The sequence below is a fragment of the Pinus tabuliformis genome, chromosome 4_1 (assembly GCF_031772625.1).
Source record: "Pinus tabuliformis cultivar Carrire ecotype Pingquan chromosome 4_1, CPIR1, whole genome shotgun sequence".
In the NCBI taxonomy this organism is placed as follows: domain Eukaryota; kingdom Viridiplantae; phylum Streptophyta; class Pinopsida; order Pinales; family Pinaceae; genus Pinus; species Pinus tabuliformis.
The window spans coordinates 567647416-567668442 of record NC_142303.1 but is presented as its reverse complement, the minus strand read 5'-3'; the positions used below and the strand labels follow the sequence as shown (position 1 = coordinate 567668442).

The following is a 21027-nucleotide window of genomic DNA, read 5'->3' as shown; positions in this document are numbered from 1 at the left end:
ATTCCACCTATGTTGAGCTCTGACAAATCATATATCAAGAGTGCGGAGATTTCTTCCTCTTCTTATGGAGAGTCCGGAAAACCCTTTTATCAATGCTAAGTTGCAGAGTTCTATCCATTACCTGAAGATCATGCGGATTCTGATTCCACCTATGTTGAGCTCTGACAAATCATATATCAAGAGTGCAGAGATTTCTTCCTATTCTTACGGAGAGTCCCGAAAACCCTTTTATCAATGCTAAGTTGCAGAGTTCTATCCTGCCACGAAAACCCTTTTATTAATGCTAAGTTGCAGAGTTCTATCCTGCCATTACCTGAAGATCATGTTTTCGATATAAAAAAAAAATTAAGATTCATAAACCACCAAACAAATTTCAGAAAATACTAAACAGAGAAAAAAACAGATATGTGATCAGTAATTACCGGAAAAAAAATTGTCAGCTGGACAGTGGACTAGTGGTAGTTCCTCTCAATATTGATCTAGATAGAACATAGGAATAAAAATTGTCTGCTGGACAGTGGACTAGTGGTAGTTCCTCTCAATATTGATCTAGATAGAACATAGGAATAATTGGGGGAAGCATATAATAAATTATAATAATGCACAACCCAACTGGAAAAAACACAAGCACAGACCATGCTATAGCAAAAGCACGAGAAACTGCCTCAATCTTTGGAAATGACCCAATTTGGAAAAACACAAACAGGAATCAAGCTATATCACAAGCACGAGAAACTGCCTCAACAAAATAAATTTCTAGAGTACAGTTGGAAAGATATATTAGTTTGAACATCTATAAGTAATCCAAAACTTCAAAACAAAGGTTACCGGGACATTGGCTAACTCATAAGGTCATACCTTATCCGAGAAATAATCATGATGAGATTTATAAAATTCACCTTCCTCATACCTGTGTTCATGTACTATCACTTAGATATCCGGTTATGGAACTATATAATAATAAAACGGATTGCAAAGATGAGCTGTACATAATTAACATAAATACAATCTGCAATGAGACAAAAATGGTTACATTAAAATTTAACTGCATACCGTAGAACCTGCATAAGTTCTCCATTTTCTACTGGTACTTGAGAATAAACTGAAATGCGCTTCTCAATTGCCTTTCAGATAACAAACAAAATGAAATAAAATCAATCATTTGTACCAAATTGGCTAGTAAAGTTTATAACAGATTATCATGATATACAGTCACAAAGTATGTACAGCATGCTGGATATGTGCATAATGAAATTACATATATAGAATAAAGAAAATGAATAACTCATCCCAATTCAGAAAAGCAAATTGTACAGTAAACAATAAACAGAAACATAGGTAAAATAATACCAAATGCAATACAAATCTCTGTGGTGCTTCGAGGGCAATGTACTGTAGTGACAGTAGATAAAGACAAAGTTTACAGATATCATGAACAATTCAGAGTTCAGTTCGAAGTCAAACATACATTTCAGATATCAACAACAATTCAGAGTTCAGTTCGAAGTCAAACATACATTTCAAGATTGTTAAAATATTTTAGATATCATCAACAATTCAGATTTCAGTTCGAAGTCAAACATACATTTCAAGATTGTTAAAATATTTTAAATAGTTATTACCTGATGTTGCTCTGGCTCATGCCCATTGCAAGAGACATATGTTTGGATAACATCTATTGCCCCGTCTTTAGACTTGGCAATAAGATTGGACCACATCTGTTTAATAACATGAAAAAAATTTAAGCAAATTGTACAGTTAACAATAAACAGATACATAGGTAAAATAATAGCAAATGCAATACAAATCTCTGCGGTGCTTCGAGGGCAATGTACTGAACCAGAAATTAATAACGTACGTTGTCAATTGATTAGCAAAGCTCTCTCATCATAGCTAGTTATCAGTAGATTTTGTATTCCATCAAGCAGGAGCTGGACTGAATTGTACTGAATTGTAGAACTTGGAAAAGTTTATGTTGTTAATCTTTTGCAGAATAGATTAATCATTTCTCATTCAGCATTTGGTGCTTTTGTTTTTTCTGTTGTACAAGCTCAACCATCTATTAAACATGAGGTATGGCTGTAGAAAGGGCATATTTCACACGTAACTACAGCGTGGTTATTTTTGCCCCGTCTTTAGACTTGGAAATAAGATTGGACCACATCTGTTTAATAACGTGCAAAAAAAATTAAGCAAATTGTACAGTTAACAATAAACAAAAACATAGGTAAAATAATACCAAATGCAGTACAAACCTCTGCGGTGCCTTGAGGGCAATGTACGAAGCCAGAAATTAATAACGTAGGCTGTATTTACACTAACAAATACTGCAAATTTTCCTCGCAAATTCACTTCAATCAGTGAAGATGGGGTTTGAGAAATTGAAAGCCAGAGCATCAAAGGGGTTGAATTCCTTGGCCGGAGCCTGTGTGTCGTTATACAGGTCCGTTGCTTGTTGCTTGCATTCTAGAAAATATGAGCGCCTCGGAGATAAAAGGAGAAAGAGGGTTAGGGTTTGGAAACTGAGAGGCCCAAAAGGCAGATCCAGGGTTTGTGTGCACAAATTGAAATCCAAATTGGCTTCTCCTAAATCACTGCTAGCCAAGCTGAGAGACAGTTATGTCAATAAAATGCTTTCCCTCTCTGCAACTGCCTTCTTTTCTAGCAGAATGATGAGCAATAACTTGGGATCTCAGTGCACCTCGATTGTGCATCCCTTTGGAAGAATCTGCAATGCTCAATTTGACGAGATTATAATCAGAGAAATGTATAAGTCTGCACTCGCTCGAGGTCAGCTGACACATAGATCCATCGCTCTGTGACTCTGCCTCATCTTACCTGATGCAGATCTGTTGTTACAGCTAGTATGTACTGTACACATTGAATTTCATTAACATTTTCATTTGCTTCCAGTATGTATACATGTGAAAATATTTATGAGATTGAAATCCAGTCTTTGCTCTGATTCTCACTGTAATTATAAGTAGGTTTTTCAAGAATTTAGAAAGGGATCACCAGTGGGAAGTGGGAATTATAAGTAAGTTTTTCAAGAATTTAGGAAGGGATCACTAGTGGGAAGTGGGAGTGGGGTTGTTTACAATATATAACTTTTGTTGGATTTATAGGAGTTTTGTTAATATGCTTTTTCTTTTTGTTAAGTAATTCTGGTCAACATTGATCGAAATTCCGGTATATTTTGAAATATAATATATATTTTGAACAATATTTGGTCAATTTTGTATGTTTTGAAATATAATACATACTTAACAATATTTCACTGTAACTGATGTAAACGCTTTACTGGCAGTTCAAAATTTTCCCTGATTTCTGGAATCGAGCGAAGAAGAAATGTTTGGGAAAGTTTCGATTAGCAAAGTTCTCTCATCATAGCTAGTTATCAATAGATTTTGTATAGCAGTATGCCATATTTCCATCTTCAAACAGCATAAATTCATTTTAAAGTTCATGTAGTTTGCACAGCCCAACTGGAAAAAACAGAAGTACAGACCATGCTACAGCAAAAGTACAAGGAACTACCTCAATCTTTGAAAATGACCCAATTTGGTTATACTGGTAATGAAGTTAACGAATGTGAGAATAATGCAGAAATAGAATTAGTTATGAGCAGTTGAACAGAATTATTTGTGAGCAGTTTAACAAGAATTAGTTGTGAGTGGTTAGGAATTGGTTGCATGAGTTTCCTATATAAGTGTCATGTAATTGAGCAAATAATTAATGAAGTTTGGTTTTCACTTTGTCTCACATTTGGTTTTCTGTTTTAATTTGGTATCGGAGCTCTCTTTAGTTTGCGCCTCTCTCCTCTTCGTGGGCAGTGAGACTCTGCCATTAGAGTGTGCGCTGGAGCTGATGCGGGTGCCTGCTGCGCAAGTGCTGAAGCGTGGAGTGCGTCCAGAAGAAGACGACCAGACGGAGGTTTTTTAAACTGTTGTTGGCCCTGTCCAGAACCCACTCTTGCTGGTGTGCTGTCAGCTGGTGCTGTCGAGAACCGTCGAGAAGCCTTGTCCAGAACGTTGCTGGTGCTGTCGAGAACCGTCAAGAAGCCTTGTCCAGAACGTTTGCTGGTGTTACAGTGTGGCCGAACCAGACCTTGTCCAGAACCGTCCGTCGAGAAGCGAAGGTGGCCCGTTGCAGCCATCAAGGAGGGCACCGTTGTGCGTATGAAGGGACCACCCCTTGAAAACCTTTGCGTGCTGCCAGAACTCGGGTATTTTTAATTTTTGTCTCAGGAAATTTTAAAGCTGTTTTGCCTCAGAAATTGTTTCCAGAAAGCAGTCAAGATTTGATCCAAGTGTATACGCAGAGTTTTATTTATTAAATTTCTCAGGCAGTGAGGCCTGCGGTATTATTGTTTAAGAAGCTTGCGTTTTTTTTGTTTGAATTTGGTCATTGGTGGAGAGATGGCTAATCCCCTTGCAGATTCATATTTAAATGAGTCTTCAAGACTTGATGGAGAAAATTATGTCAATTGGAAATTTAAGATCATAACAGTACTGGAGGCATACAATCTCTGGCCGATTGTCAAAGGTGACGAGACCAAGCCTCCACCTCCTACTAATACTCAAGATTGGGAGAAGCGTGAAATGAAAGCAAGGGTGCTGCTACGCATGTCAGTGAAGGACAATATTATTCCTCACATTCGGGACTGTGAAACTTCGAAGGCGACATGGGACACTCTCAAAGGTTTGTTTGAGACTTCTAATGCAAACCGTATTTTATTTTTAAAAACAAAGCTGCTATCTATCAAAATGGATGCCAATGAAAGCATTAGCAACTTTGTTTCCCGAATTAAAGACTTTAGTGATAAGCTTGGTGATATTGGTGAAAAGGTTTCTAGTACAGACTTGGTAACTGTTACTTTAAAGGGGTTAGTCCCAGACTATAAAGTCTTTATTTCAGCTCTCTCAGCTAGACCGACACCTCCTACATTTGAAGACTTGGCTGGAATTCTTCTTCAAGAAGAAGAGCGCATGAAAACTTTTGAACTGGAGTCAAATGGTTCTGATTTGGCTTTGACTGCAAGAGGCCAAAAACCATTCCGAGGGAGACCATGGGACAGAAACAGAGGCCGTTTTCAAGCAAAGCAGAAAGATATGGCACCTCCTGATTCTTATGTTAAAAGGAACATTGAATGTCATTATTGTGGAAAACCTAGACATCTGGCTAAAGATTGCTATAGGAGAAAGAATAATGAATCAAATCAAAGACATAGCAGGCATAATGGAAATTACACAAACAAAGACACCTCAGTGAATGATGGATTTAAAAATCTTAAGTTATTTCTTTCTGATGCTGCATTGTCTGCTGAAACTGATGATGAGAATGCTTGGTTTATAGATTCTGGTGCATCGGCACACATGACTTGTAATAAAGAATGGTATGATAAATATTATGAGAAATCTGATGGTACACACATTTACCTAGGAGATGATAGGTCACTTAAAGTTCAAGGCTATGGCATAATAAATGTGTACTTACCTAATGGACAAATGCGACAGATTCATAATGTGATGTATGTACCTGCTCTTAAAAAGAATTTGCTATATGTTTCCACTATCACTGATAATCATTTAAAAGTAGAATTTGGTAAATTGGGGTGTATAGTGAAAGATGTTCAGGACCACTACAAGGTTGTTTCTACAGGTACCAGGGTTGGAGGATTATACAGATTGGATGTGACAGTCAAGCGCCATGTTGCATTGACATCTCAAGAGACATCGACAGCAGAATTATGGCATCACAGGTATGGGCACCTAAATTACAATGATTTATCGTTGTTACAAAGGAAATCAATGGTTGAAGGTCTTCCTGTTATGAAGTGTGAACATTTACCATGTGAAGCTTGTGCACTTGGTAAACAGCATAGAGACGAGTTTCCTGTTCATACTGAGAAACGAAAGTATGATATACTTGAATTAATTCACACTGATGTATGTGGACCTATGCAAACTAGGTCTCTTGGTGGTGCTTCATACTTTGTTATTTTTATTGATGATAGATCTAGATATACCTGGGTCTATTTCATTAGAAGGAAAAGTGACATATTTGAGTATTTTAAAGAGTTTCGAAATATGGTTGAAAAACAAACAGGAAAGTGCATCAAAATACTCAGATCTGATCAAGGGGGTGAATATAAATCAAAAGCATTTAACACCTATTGTAAATCTAATGGAATTCAACAACAGTTCACAGTGCCACATACCCCTCAGCAAAATGGTGTTGCTGAGCGATGGAATAGAACCTTGGTGGAATCTGCTCGTAGTATGCTGCAAGGTAAGAACATCTCTAATGGTTTCTGGGCAGAAGCCATTAACACTGTTGTTTATCTGAAGAATCGATGTCCCACTAAGAAATTAGTTTTTCAAACTCCTTTTGAGGTTCTTTATGGTTATAAACCTAATGTGAGTCATTTCAAAGTCTTTGGATGTACTGCTTTTGCTCATATTCCTAAGGCTAACAGAAGCAAACTTGATGCCAAGTCCATCAAGTGTGTTTTCATTGGATATTGTACGGATCAGAAAGCCTATAAATTGTATGATTCAAGTTCCCATAAACTATTTGCAAGTCGTGATGTATTGTTTCATGAGCAGACTGATAAAAGTAACACAGAATGATACATGGCCTATTTCTAATGATGCACATCTCAAGCTTGATACTTTGATTAAGCAGGAACAGGAACAGGTCCAGGTACAGGTACAGGATCAGGATGATAGCAGCAGTATGAGCACATCTAGCAGCAGTGAGTCATCACAAGGAGGTGATACACCTCAAAGCCAACGAATCATGGATGGAACACCCACACCAAGAAGGTCGTCCCGACAGACTCGGCTTCCTGAAAGGTATAGAGACTATGCCTTAATGTCTAATATAATGAATGTTGAAGAACCAATTGATTATGAGCAGGCTAAACAACATGAACCATGGATTAATGCTATGAATGATGAGTATGCTTCTATTATGAAAAATCAAACATGGGAATTAGTGGAACTTCCTGAAAATAAAGTTCCAATTGGAAGCAAATGGTTGTACAAAACAAAATTTAAAGCAGATGGTACAATTGATAAATTTAAGGCAAGATTAGTAGCAAAAGGATATGCTCAACAGGAGGGAATTGATTATGAAGGCACTTTTGCACCAGTAGCTAAGTTGAATACAATTAGATTACTGATTGCCTTAGCCACAAAACATAATTGGAATATACATCAATTGGATGTCAAATCTGCTTTTCTAAATGGTGATTTAAAAGAAGAAGTTTATTTGGTTCAACCTGAAGGGTTTGTCAAACAGGGACAGGGACATCTGGTTTGCAGGTTAAGAAAGGCATTGTATGGGTTGAAACAGGCACCAAGATCATGGTATGTAAAGATTGATACCTTCTTTCTTCAGAATGGATTTGTGAAAAGCAAAAATGATCCTAACTTGTATTTTAAGAAAGATGAAAAAGGAAATGTTGCTTTAATATCTTTGTATGTGGATGATCTCATTATAACAGGCAGGGCTCACAAGTTAATTGAAGAAATTAAAGTTCAGTTGTCACAGGTTTTTGAAATGAAAGATTTGGGTGAAATGCATTACTGCTTAGGAATTGAGGTATGGAGAGAACCTGGTAAAACTTTGATCACTCAAAGCAAATATACAAAGGAGATTCTTAAAAAGTTCAATATGACAGATTGCAAAGCTATGTCAACTCCCTTAGAACAGAATGCAAAGTTGTACAAAGAAGATGGATCGAAAGAGGCAGATGGGACATTATATCATCAGTTAGTGGGAAGTTTGAACTATCTCACCACTACCAGACCAGACATTGCATACTCAGTCAGTATCCTTAGTCAATTCATGGCTAAGCCTTCAGGAAATCACTGGATTGCTGCAAAGAAAGTTCTTCGATACTTAAAGGGAACAGTGAATCTTGGTATTATGTATACTGATGTATCTGATGTTGCACTGATAGGTTTTTCTGATTCAGATTGGGCAGGAAATCCAGATGACAGACGATCTACCTCTGGCTATGCATTTCATATTGGATCAGGGGTCATATCTTGGAGTAGTAAGAAACAGCCAACTGTTTCTTTATCATCAACAGAATCAGAGTACAAAGCTTTGACCAATGCCACCTGTGAAGCTATTTGGTTGCGGAGAATTCTTGTAGATCTTGAAGAAGCGCAAAGTGGTGCAACATGTATCAATTGTGATAATCAGAGTGCTATCAAATTAGCACATAATCCAGTGTACCATGCTAGAACAAAACACGTTGAGTTACAGTACCACTTTGTACGTGAGAAAATTGAGTCAAATGAAATTGGATTGATATTCTGTAACACCAAGAATAATGTGGCTGATATATTTACTAAGCCCCTTGGTAAAATCAAATTTGAAGTTTTTAGAAGTCAGTTAGGTATTGTAGAAAATCCATTTCTCCATTAAGGGAGGATGTGAGAATAATGCAGAAATAGAATTAGTTATGAGCAGTTGAACATAATTAGTTGTGAGCAGTTTAACAAAAATTAGTTGTGAGTGGTTAGGAATTGGTTGCATGAGTTTCCTATATAAGTGTCATGTAATTGAGCAAATAATTAATGAAGTTTGGTTTTCACTTTGTCTCACATTTGGTTTTCTGTTTTACTTACGAAACCTTGAAATTTAATACGTGGTTTCATTTTGTGGTTTAATTTTGAAATTCCAACCTACTCCCAATGATCGAGTAATAAAAGTTTTAATCACAGTATCAGCTATGCTATACATATTCTAATACTTCAGAGAAATATATTCTAAGCCAGCGGGTATAACATTGCGGATTATAAAGATTCGCAATTTCAAGGGGGCATTATTTATCGTGACATTTTCGACTGCCTATTTTCCTTGTTCAGTACAATTTATCTTCACAATTTCTTTTGGTATACGCAATCCAGTGAAGAAAGAAACAATGCCCTGTATAGTCAGTCAGCGACGCACAGTGCTGAGGAAATGACTTTTCAGTGATAATTAATAACAAACACTGAAAACGAATATATAACTTTAACAATGCACGTAGAGCTGAGGAAATGACTTTCCAGTGATAATAACAAACACTGAAAGCGACTTGCACGTAGAGCGAATCAGATATTATTTGATTTTATAAAATCGATTTGCGTACAAAAAGCATCCGCTATCGCTTTATGAAGCGCGGTGATGAAAGCGAAAAAAGGCTAGGAAAACTGGCTCCAATAAGTCGTGAAAACAAAAAAACAAATTCGTGAAACATGACGGCCAATGTGTCATTCCGAACACTTCACCAGACTTAGCTGTCCGATGTGGACAACTCACCCCAAGAGATTGGCACTCCACATGAGCGATGAGAGATGATAGACACCTCGAGTATTACAATTTTGAGCAGAAAACGTCCTGTCTTCCTTAAATTAATTAAGCTTTCATGGTTTCTGCTCAGAGGCGCATTCTCCGCTCCGACCTTTGAGGCGCATTCTCCGCATGAATTCCAGCTCGTCGCTGATCGGTCAGGGATGTCAGGCCCTTTAACTGCTTTTCGACTGCTTTCCGATTTTTTGTTAGGGAAGGCAGGGAATGTCAGGGCTGTCAGGGGAGGGTGGCGGAGAAAGAGAGTGGCGGAGCTAGGAGATGGTGGCGGAGGGGAGAAAGAGAGTGTCGGAGGATAGAGAGTTTACTGGTAGCCAGAGCCGAACGATACCGGAAAACAGGCCATTGTACAGCCTAGGTAGACTACTCCTTCGCTTTACGCTGAAAAGGCTGTATTGAATTGGTGACCTCAAGATGAGGTGACGCGAGGAAGTGAGTTATTAAGCGGCCAGCTTTCATTTTTCCGACGCTCTATTGTATTTTCCAGCAATTAATGATTCGAGGGAGAATCGTAAAAATTAAAATAAAATGTTTTCTTATTAATTTACTTCTAATTTTAAGTATGAATTATTATTACATATAGATTTATAGGTTTTAGTTTGAATAATGGATAGGAAGAGTGTTACTATCTAAAATCAATTCCATTATTTTATTACATATAGATTTATAGGTTTAAATTTGAATAATTGAGAGGAATTGTGACACTGAAATTCACTTCTATTTTATGTGCATTTTTTAAATTATTACCCCTAACACTCTATCGAGAAACTAAATTCTTATATATACATGCGCAGAATCCCACAAACAAGTCATTACCTTATGTTGGGTATAATTAACGAAAGTTGTTGCAGAAAGAATAATTAAAGAAAGCTGTTCGTATCAGATGATACAAATGGCACTGAAATGCTTAGGGAAAGAAATACAACCAATACAATAAAAATATTCAAATTCTGAGCGTGACTTGAATTTAGGGGGGAAAAATATTCAAATTCTGCGTGTAATTCGAATGTGAAGGGGAAAAATATTCAAACGCTATACCAATTCACTGGTCTGAAACCGTACTGTATAAAACCAAAGACAAAAACCGTACTGTATAAAACCAAAGACAAATTCTATCGTAACAAGGTAAAGACAAAGCTTTTAAATAGACACTCGTCACACATGCAAAAAGAAATGTATAACTAGCATTTGTACCAGATGTTGCAAAGAAAACGCCGTAAGGCATAAAGTGCGGAAATCCATTATCCATGTAGTGTGTGCATTATTCAACAAGGTGGATCTCTTTAAATTTGTTGCAAACATTTATGTTATTGCATTGCTAATTTATTTAGAATCTACTACTACCTCCTCTTCTTGGAATATTAAATTTCTTATCACCCCATGATGACAATCCCTCTAATTATTGGAATCACAATTTTTTCCACTTTAGTGGGTTTACCGTCAACCTAAAGAAACATGAATTTGAGTCACTCAACTAAAAAGAAATTGCTAAATTGCTATTTATCATGTTTTGAGTAAAAACAATTAATAACTCATATTTACAACCCTTGAAATATTTACAACCTTTTAAGTCTTGTATTTATAACTCATATTTATAACCCTTTAAAATGAAACTAACTATCTATATTTTTATTAATAATAAAAAGAATCTTCTTTATAAAACTGATACTCACATGCTACTCCTATTGAAAAGGAATCAATACTCTTTGATAAGCAATATTCTTTGATAAGCAAGGAAAGCATTCTTGCTGTCAAATATTTATGCTGCTGCAGGCAAGTGGGATGATGTTGCAAAGGTGAGAAGAATGATGAAAGATAAGGAGGTAAAGAAGAATCCTGGATGTAGTTGGATTGAAATCAAGAATGTGGTGCACAAATTTATTGTAGGAGATAGATCACACCCACAGTCAGAGAGAATTAATTTATGCAATGCTGGATCACTTGTCTAAGCGGATGAAGGAGGCAGGATATATGCCTGACATGTTGTCCGCCCTGAAAGCAGGGAAAAGTCTAGCTAAGGTTCAGCTAATGCGACACCTTCTGAAGCAAAGAACGATCCATTACCCAGCTTCTGGAGTGAGGATACCAATCCTCGACCTCTCCCTTGGCTTACAGGAGCGGAAACCTTGCTCATTTCTTGTCTCTGCAATAATCCTCGTCTGGCGGGTAATTGACTCCACGAGGGTTCATCATCTCATCTTCCTCTTGCGATTGCTCTCTTGGTTGAAAGTGGTTCTTCTCCCCTTTTTGCTATGAGTTATCTAGGTCTTATGAGACCCGTCTTGTTTTCTTGTTCACAGGTGAGTGAATGGTTCTCAATCACAGTTCGAAGGTGGTTTGAAATTATCTTCCCCTAAATAACCAAGTGCTTCCTTTCTTTTTCCACGTTGACAAATGTTCCACCAAGTCTGCGGCTTATTTATTTTTTTGTTATTAATGCATGGACCCTATTTAATTTCTACGGAAGAGTTTCTCGGAGGAGGGTTTCAGATTTAGCTATGGCTACTTCAACGACGTTTAGGTAGTTTTAACTGCTCTAATTTCTTCTTAATAGTCTAGTCAAGGAGAATGATTACTACAGTTTCCTAGCTTTTTTAGTTTAGACAATGCGATTGATATTTTCATATTGTTTTTCAATTTTCTGGATGTAATGGAACTTAGTTCTTCTTCTGCTTATGCTTATACCCATACCATGACTATAAGGATTTATTTTAAATTCAGTGTGTAATGAATGACGATTTTTCTTGTTATGTTGTTATTCTATATTTTCAGAATGTCTTTCAATTTTATGTATGTAATGGAACTTAGTTCTCCTTCTACTTATATCCATACCGTGATTTCTGTATGTAATGGAACTTAGTTCTCCTTATGCTTATACCCATACCGTGACCATAAGGATTTATTTTAAGTTCAGTGTGTAGTGAATGACGATTTTCTTGCTATGTTGTTATTCTATGTTAGTTATCTTGACAACCACCATGGATTTGGTTCCCTTAAACTTGCTATTTACAAGAATATGGTTTGTGATCTTTGCCGAGTAAGCAAGGGTCTGGCCTGCCTGAACTCGGTTTAACCCACAGGTATAATGTTCTACACTTTTCTTAAATGCACAGTCAGGGATTACTCTTACCGATGGCTCTTGACGGTTATCAAGTGTGAAACTGTGCAATGCCCTGTTTGGAAACAACATGAACATGGAGTATGGGATGTTAGCCACCCCATCTCAAAGCAATTCAACAATTCAAATGTTGAAGTGTTTCATGTTGCCCATTTTCTCAGAGCATGCTTTCTTTGCAACCGACAATTGAACCATTGGAAGGACATCTACATGTATAGGTTTGTTATAATGATCACAACATGGTTTTTATGTTAGAATTTTCTTTAATCTTTGAAATTCACCTTGAATTGATTATAATTTCCAATTCTCAAGAGCTAATCTCATTCTCTGTTTGCTGATTAATGCAGAGGTGACAAAGCATTCTGCAACGTGGAATGTCATTACAAACTGATTTTGATGGGTGAACAAATGAAAAAATTAATTGCTTCTCCACCATATTCATGGAGTGATACTTGTTACGGTAGAAATTTTTTCTTAAGATTAGAGGCATGAGAACTGTCCATCTGTTATATTCTATGTATTGTTTGCATCAGAGAAGCTGTTGGAAAATGCAAGGCCACAGATGATATAAAAATATATCTTTGTTTTGCTCGGAGGGAAAGGGAAGGAATGGGATGGTGTGCCCTTTTTTGAACCATATCAATTTGGAATGAGCTTTCTTGTGGTAAAAAATGCATGGCCACAGATGATATAAAAATATATCTTTGTTTTGCTCAAATGGAAAGGGAAGGGATGGGATGAGGGATGGGATGGCGTGCCCTTTTCTGAACCATATCAATTTGGAATGAGCTCTCTTGTGGTAAAATTTGTTCTATTTTGAAATTTGATAAGAAAACTAGAACTATTGATGCTTGACATATTCTCTGAGTTTTGTTGGAGTGAATCTTCTACACTTTTCTTGAGGTATAATGTTCTACACTTTTCTTAAATGCACAGTCAGGGATTACTCTTACCGATGGCTCTTGACGGTTATCAAGTGTGAAACTGTGCAATGCCCTGTTTGGAAACAACATGAACATGGAGTATGGGATGTTAGCCACCCCATCTCAAAGCAATTCAACAATTCAAATGTTGAAGTGTTTCATGTTGCCCATTTTCTCAGAGCATGCTTTCTTTGCAACCGACAATTGAACCATTGGAAGGACATCTACATGTATAGGTTTGTTATAATGATCACAACATGGTTTTTATGTTAGAATTTTCTTTAATCTTTGAAATTCACCTTGAATTGATTATAATTTCCAATTCTCAAGAGCTAATCTCATTCTCTGTTTGTTGATTAATGCAGAGGTGACAAAGCATTCTGCAACGTGGAATGTCATTACAAACTGATTTTGATGGGTGAACAAATGAAAAAATTAATTGCTTCTCCACCATATTCATGGAGTGATACTTGTTACGGTAGAAATTTTTTCTTAAGATTAGAGGCATGAGAACTGTCCATCTGTTATATTCTATGTATTGTTTGCATCAGAGAAGCTGTTGGAAAATGCAAGGCCACAGATGATATAAAAATATATCTTTGTTTTGCTCGGAGGGAAAGGGAAGGAATGGGATGGTGTGCCCTTTTTTGAACCATATCAATTTGGAATGAGCTTTCTTGTGGTAAAAAATGCATGGCCACAGATGATATAAAAATATATCTTTGTTTTGCTCAAATGGATATCAATTTGGAATGAGCTTTCTTGTGGTAAAAAATGCATGGCCACAGATGATATAAAAATATATCTTTGTTTTGCTCAAATGGAAAGGGAAGGGATGGGATGAGGGATGAGGGATGGGATGGCGTGCCCTTTTCTGAACCATATCAATTTGGAATATCAATTTGGAATGAGCTCTCTTGTGGTAAAATTTGTTCTATTTTGAAATTTGATAAGAAAACTAGAACTATTGATGCTTGACATATTCTCTGAGTTTTGTTTGAGTGAATCTTATTGGTTTTAAATACTACCCCTGTTGTACTTGTTTCAATGTGATTCAGATCCAATTCACAGGAAAGATTACAAAACACGAAGTGTGACTGCAATGCAAAATTTGCACATTATGTAATACTCCTAAAAATTCATCTGAACGATGTTTCATAAACTCATAAAATCGGTCTTAACTATGACTGATAACTGATAAGCCAGGCAGGATAAGTTATTTATTGGGGAAAGGTCATATGTTCGATCCCACAAATAAATAAAGAATGGCTCCTCTTAACACGATATAAATTGAGTACCTTGTTCAGTTTAGTGACACCCCTGCAATTAGAGAAGAGAAATGGATGAAAGGGAAAACAAAATTTGGAGATAAGCCCCTATTTGGGAACAAGCAGCTGCAGTGTTGTTGAGTCTTTTTGGTTTCTGGATTGATACTTTTCTGCTCCTTTTCTGCTGCATCACAGAAACAAGAACACCCACCTCGGAAGTTATATAGCTTTCTTCAACTTTCATAGTTTGTGCATGTCCATTGAAGTTGGTATTCTGCAGTGTTGTTGAGTCTTTTTGGTTTCTGGATTGATCCTTTTCTGCTCCTTTTCTGCTGCATCACAAAAACAAGAACACCCACCTCGGAAGTTATATAGCTTTCTTCAACTTTCATAGTTTGTGCATGTCCATTGAAGTTGGTATTAGAAGTGCCGACTTGGCTCCTGATTCCAAATTCAAAATAGAATAGATTGAGCTTTCATATAACACAGAAACGTAATCATGAATTTGTGCAAATTACACTTATTTATGAAGAAACCATGAAAACTTAGTATTTTCATTCAAAACAACATTAAAAAACTATATAAGTGTGAATGCAATTGTTGAATTTTGATTAATATCATGTGCTACTACTTTAAATGTTAATGAAATAACCTTTCCTATGTAGAAGGCAGGATGATCACTATCTACTCTTAGGGCTACCGCTTGTTGACTACCTGGCCCTGCTGCATTTTCGAATGTTATATCCCGTGCTAAGAAGCCATCAGCATTTACAGCTGCAATTGTGAAAACAAATAAATTAGCAATCCTCAACATCTAAAACAAGATTTAGTGGGATCGAGGAATATGGATTGATTGAATTTTCCTTTGATAAGAGTTCAAAACCAAAGAACGATGGTAATTGTAAGTATTAAATTCCGTCTTTGTTTAGAAATAGCATACACATATTTATCTAGTTATCAGAATAAACAGAGGATCCGATTTTAGCATATGCCCATTGAAATTTCTCAAACTTACAAACCCCAATGCATGTTGAAAGAAATTACACCTATCATATGAAAGGGTTCCAAATATCTTATTCTTAAAATGTAAAACGATAATTAATTTTTTTGCTGCTTTAATAGGATGAAAGAAGTGCAGAATCTGCAAAAATAAATGTTATTGCTCTCTTCTTTTCAGCAACCTACAATCTGAAGAAAAGCATTATTGCTTCCCTTGCAAATGACGGATTGCATTCCAAGCACTGCTGGATTTTGATTGTTTCCTTCTCCTCTCATTTGTATTTTGTTGATGCTTTCTAGATCAGCATTCCTTTGCAAGGGAATTAATCTGGGTTGAACTCAAGTAGAAAATTTCTCTCTCATTAATTGGATGGTCATTTTCACAATTGATTGTCTCCAAAGAAGTCTTGTCAGCCAAATCTCTACCTTTCCTCAGGCTTTTAAGTTTAACCAGCATGCAGGCCCTCAGTGTTGTGGTTTGGCATTTTTATCCAGTAGTTCTTAGCAACATGGCAGAAAGGGCACACTTTATGTCCATGCAGAAGGAATTGGAAGCAATGGTAGTGGATTCCTTGGCCACAGAATTGAACAAGCGTTTAAAGCCCTTTGGGTTCTGCAAGAAGACCCATAAAAATCTGCAAATGTATCAAAGAGAATTGCTTCCTAGATCATACTTGTACAATAAGTGATCATAGTAGAAGGTCATTTGATTGTGAAACCGTTGTGGGATTCAATCCAAGTGACCTGAATTTACTGTAGATAGACGTCCTCTTTGATATCCATGTTTATCTCCATTCAGGGGCTAGGATGTCACTAGGGCATCTAGAGAATAGCTAAAAGGAGGGAGGCACTCTTTGAAGAACTGAAGACGCCTTTAAAAAAACAGCACATTCGCTAGACAAAGGGGCCTGTGGAGGCAATCTAAAAAAGGCAAAGGGCCAGATAGGAGTTTCCCGTGAAGAAAGAAGACAAGTCCAAAAATGCTCTCAAGGAAAAAGGGATGAATGCCAAACTGTTTGTACAATGGGTTATGGAACTGTTTGTTTATGCTAAATCATACACTGTAGCATGAGGAATTGGACTGTCTCAGCCTGCGCGCAGTCAGGTGGTAACGAGGTAGGCCCCAAGATTTCAACACCATATAGTACTATAGGTCTGTTAATTGTGTCAAAAAATGCATCTCAGAAGAGATGTCCTGAAAATGCATATGGAAGTATTGTCGGTCAAGCATGGAGAGAGACCTATAACCCTTTCTAAGTTTGGGTTGAAAGACATGCCTTAAGCTAAACCTAAGGGCTATGGATCAGATCCCATAGATGTATAAGCAATGGTAATCTCCACCTCGCTTCCTTTGAAGAAGAAGTGGAAGTTTGTTAGGGTGCTCTTGGATATTTAAATCACAACCTCAGTTTCACTAAGGTTCACCACCATCATTCTATGACCATCACATTGGCAGGGGCATCAAGCTATCTCTGAATGTCCCTAGGGGAGGAGGCTAAAAGGATCAGATCCTCTGCAAATAAGAATAAGGTAAACAAAACATGGTGTAAAACGTAAACATCTCCCTTGTGGAAGTACTCGCTCGGTTATGCTCTAACCCATTAATGTATATCCCATGGAATTTCATGAAAGCAACTATGAGACACTCAAAGATGCCAATTTCACGTAGTCTCCAGAACGATAATTCCCTTGGAACAGAGTCCAAAAGCCTTCTGAAAATCCACAAAGCAACAGGACTTTAGATGAGGGACGTCAGCTTCCTTGATAATAGCACACAGGCTAAAAATGTGGTCACTAGTTTCATAATCTCTTCTAAGACTTGGTTGCCCCATAGCTTTGAATTTGTTCCTCTCTATATGTTGAGAAAGCCACACGTTCATGCCCATAACATAGAGTTCGACAAAGGCACGCCCAATCATAATATTCCTGTAATTATTTCTATCAGAAATATCCTTCAATTGGAAGATGGGGTGGATGATATTTTGAGACCATGAAGAGGGAAAGCCAATGCAAATTCAACTTGCAGACCTTACTCATCTACTTCTTTGCTGGTGCTCAAGATCCTAACAGCTCTTTTAATGTCTCTTGGGGTGAATTAGTGACAAAAGGTGAGAGAGGAGAGAATATGGACTAAGGTTGACCCGAAAAATCACAGAGGGATGTGGTCCGCAAGAACCATGTGTAATGATCAAAACATGTTGGAAGAGCAGATTTTCCAATTTCAATTCAAGGCATCTCAAATCTGCCAGGAACCACACCATGATCAAACACAATAACAAAACCAAACTCAGGCAAAGAAATAAATTCCAACTTAATATGAAGAGGAAGAGGAACAATGATGAGCATTACCAACAGTTGCAGAGCCATATGTACTTGGAACACCAGGCAGGGATGGCACACGCATAGACCCCGTGATCACAGTCTTCCCCATGCCATCACCCACAAACAAAAGATTAGTTTTACTGGGAGGAACCCTAACAATCTCCTTATACACCCCAGCCTTTATATGTATCACGAATCTCCGCTCAGATTTATCCGATGCACTGTTCACCGCCTGTTGAATACTCATAGAGGATTCATCCTTGGACACAGTCACATCGGGAACCAATTTATCAACCTCTAATACATCCCAAATTTGATTATAATGATGGTAATAATCTGCAGTACTAGAGGAATTGGATGATCTCTCTGTTTTTGGAGGCCTCCATAGGACCATATTCTGTCCGTATGTATCCAGAGCATCTACCATGCTAAGGGCATTGCTGGTCAAGCTCATGACTGTAAGAACAGGTTACGTTACACAGCGGCTGCTCAGCGAGATTTGAAGCAGCAATGCTTGTCTCCCCCGATGCAGCTAACGAATCTTCCAGTGGAGTAAATACGCAGAGGAAAAATACGAAGACCGCCAAGAACAGCGAGCCTGAAACCAAATCCAGAGCGAGGGCAAGCGTTGATCTGCGAGGGCAAGCGTTTGATCTGAGGTACAAACCCTGCTGCCCGGATGAAACTATTCGATGAAACGCCCAAACCGTTTGGGCAACCTCGATCAACAGCTGAAATTGTTGCAATCGTCTAACATATAATCCTGTGGAATACAAGATGACAGGTAGGCAGAGAGGGGAGTTGATCTCAGAGGGAAACGCCTTACGGCGTAATAAACATATTTCAAACACTTAAAATACCGTGGGGCCCACAACTCTACCTCTGTCTCATTTGAATGTCCAACGTGTCTACCTCCTACCTTCAGTTTGCAATGCCTCGTCTAAATGCAAAGCCTCGTCTAAATGGGAAGCTTGAGACCATGTTTACAAGAAGAAAGGATTAGAGTTTTAATGGCATCAACAATGCGAGCCAGGTGCCAAAAACAATTTGGCCATAAAACAGACAGCTAGCTAGCTAGCTTCGAACATCCTATTTAGAGTTTTACTGGCATCAATAATGCGAACTAGGTGGCACGGACAGGAGGCCGAGAGGGGCGGTTATTCGTAGACATTAGTCAGCTCGAAATGCGGCGGGAGGAGTGGCTGGAACCGCACCCTATCTCTTTAGTAGGGGGTTTCTATCCTAGTCACTTAGTGCCATATGTGTTTCCTGTCCGCAGGGATGAGTATAGCTCAACTCGAGCCGAGCTATATCAAGCAGTATGAATACGGAGGGGCAAGGATTTCGATCAATCAAGGGCAAATCCTGGTCAGTCAGGGCTTTCACGAAAGCCTGTCCCGGAACGCTGTAGCTCCTCCGAGGAGCGGAAGCGTACCCTCAAGGGGCGGCTAAATTGTTTATTGCCCTCAAGGTTCCGCAGCACGAACATTCCTTTTCTTGATCGAAAACTGAACTTGCAATTTTTGTTGATGAATTCAGGAAGCAGGCAGCTGGTACTGAAGGTGTCCGTGGCCCTCATACAAAGGTCTGTAGCGGACAACAGAAAGCAACAGAAAGCGTAGGGCAAAAGGTTACTGGTTACTGGTTTGCAACTTTTTCTGTGCTGGGTTAAGGTTTTCTGGAAAATCGACACTGAGACTGTCATGCTTTTATTTGTATGAAATGAAAATCGATACTGAGACTGTCATGCCTAGGTTCTCTATTTTTCCAGGGCAAGGGCAACCTGGTTTTCTGCGCAATGTTAAGGAGGTGCAAAGACCCATTAGCTCTTCTGGATTCAGACCAATATAAAAAACTAAAATACTTAAATTCTTGATCAATAATTTCCAAGTTCATGTTTGTTCCTGTGAATTCGACATTGAAACCCGGAATGGATTGCAGGGAAACAAAAAGCCGGATGTAGCGGGGGACGGATGGATAGATGCAGTAGAATTGGAGATCGGTGAAAGGTCTAATGTTGAATGGTGCATTTTTGTTCCATCCGGCACCGGGGCTCCCAATAGATATGCCTTAGCTTCCAGTATCCGGGCAAAGCCAACGTTCCTTATGGAAAGCATTATCCAGGAGCACAACATCTTACAGGGCAGGTAAGTATCGAATGGGAAAACCCTATTCCTCCTTCAATTTTCTTGACAAAGGTAGATAGAACCATAGTAGTGTTTAAAATGTTGGAAAATTACTCCAACCACCGTGTCATGCCTAGGTTCTCTATTTTTCCAGGACAACGGCAACCTGGTTTTCTGCGCCGCGTCAGGGTTTTCTAGAAAATCGACACTGAGACTGTCATGCCTTTATTTCTACGCAGGGTTCTCTATTTTCCACTGCAAGGGCAACCTGCTTTTCTGCGTTGCGTTAGGGTTTTCTGAGTCTGTCATGCTCCTGAGATCAACTGGTAAAATCGACTCATCACAGGAAAAAGCTTATGATGCCAATGTATATTTCTGTTGGGAAGAATAATGACATGAATATAACTGAAGCTTACCTGAGTCCGGATTGAACAGATGAGTAGTAGTTGTGGGCCTGTCTGTTAGGTGTGTGTCGTACTGTTTGCCGATGGCTGTAAGCAGCTGCCTTATTAATAACCAGTATTCCGCGGTAAGAGTCTGGGTTTGGGTCCTGATCCTGAGCATAGCGAAGGTTGGAGAAATCAAACCACCATTATGGATCGGATCCTTTCCTGTTGAATGGTGTTTCTCAATCCCGTTGGATCGGCAGGGACCTGTTCTTTCTTTTGATAATTAAAATTATTAATTATAACACCTGGCACATGCAGCGTGCAGGGCACTGCATGCAGGACACGGAGAACAGGAACCAGGACACGGAGAACATAACCAAAAACAACTTAGGATAAATGAACTTGTCCTCACATTGGGGCAAGTGAGGCGGGCAATAAGAGGGTAAGTGAGGCGGGCAATAAGAGGGTAAAGTGAAAACTTTGGTTAAAGTTTTCTGGCGAACAAACTGCCGA

At 38.2% G+C, this 21027-nt stretch overlaps 2 protein-coding genes, 2 long non-coding RNA genes and 1 pseudogene across 7 annotated transcripts; 3 read left to right on the top strand and 2 right to left on the bottom strand.

The window, feature by feature from the left end:
• Positions 1-417: 417 nt before the first annotated feature.
• On the bottom strand, positions 418-20920 carry LOC149177150 (uncharacterized). Its single transcript, XR_016258093.1, has 4 exons — positions 20542-20920; positions 1054-1124; positions 859-910; positions 418-479 (listed from the first exon to the last, which is right to left on the bottom strand). It is a non-coding gene; the product is annotated as an uncharacterized LOC149177150 (long non-coding RNA).
• Positions 2069-2963, top strand: LOC149177154 (uncharacterized; annotated as a pseudogene).
• On the top strand, positions 11295-12035 carry LOC149177153 (uncharacterized). Its single transcript, XR_016258745.1, has 2 exons — positions 11295-11535; positions 11670-12035. It is a non-coding gene; the product is annotated as an uncharacterized LOC149177153 (long non-coding RNA).
• LOC149177152 (putative pectinesterase/pectinesterase inhibitor 51) lies at positions 14505-18463 on the bottom strand. 4 transcript variants are annotated; one of them, XM_089420051.1, is made up of 2 exons: positions 15331-18463; positions 14505-15119 (listed from the first exon to the last, which is right to left on the bottom strand). In XM_089420051.1, exon 1 carries the CDS (start codon positions 18451-18453, stop codon positions 17989-17991), a length of 465 nt encoding a protein of 154 aa, XP_089276177.1. In that variant the 5' UTR covers positions 18454-18463; the 3' UTR covers positions 14505-15119; positions 15331-17988. The 4 variants fall into 4 exon arrangements, with proteins under 4 accessions (XP_089276177.1, XP_089276176.1, XP_089276175.1 ...); XM_089420050.1 differs by having other exon boundaries at positions 15360-18463; XM_089420049.1 differs by having other exon boundaries at positions 15393-18463.
• On the top strand, positions 18998-20545 carry LOC149177151 (uncharacterized). Its single transcript, XM_089423310.1, has 4 exons — positions 18998-19367; positions 19539-19629; positions 19941-20146; positions 20365-20545. The coding sequence occupies exons 1-4, from the start codon at positions 19321-19323 to the stop codon at positions 20423-20425; spliced, it is 405 nt and encodes a 134-aa protein (XP_089279436.1). The 5' UTR covers positions 18998-19320; the 3' UTR covers positions 20426-20545.
• Positions 20921-21027: the final 107 nt, after the last annotated feature.

Coding starts and splice junctions, on each gene's coding strand:
- LOC149177151 (XM_089423310.1), top strand. CDS start 19,321: ATGAATACGGAGGGGCAAGGATTTCGATCAATCAAGGGCAAATCCTG. Junction 19,368..19,538: donor TCAATCAAGGGCAAATCCTG/GTCAGTCAGGGC, acceptor TGATGAATTCAG/GAAGCAGGCAGCTGGTACTG. Junction 20,147..20,364: donor CACAACATCTTACAGGGCAG/GTAAGTATCGAA, acceptor ATTTCTACGCAG/GGTTCTCTATTTTCCACTGC.
- LOC149177152 (XM_089420051.1), bottom strand. CDS start 18,453: ATGAGCTTGACCAGCAATGCCCTTAGCATGGTAGATGCTCTGGATACA.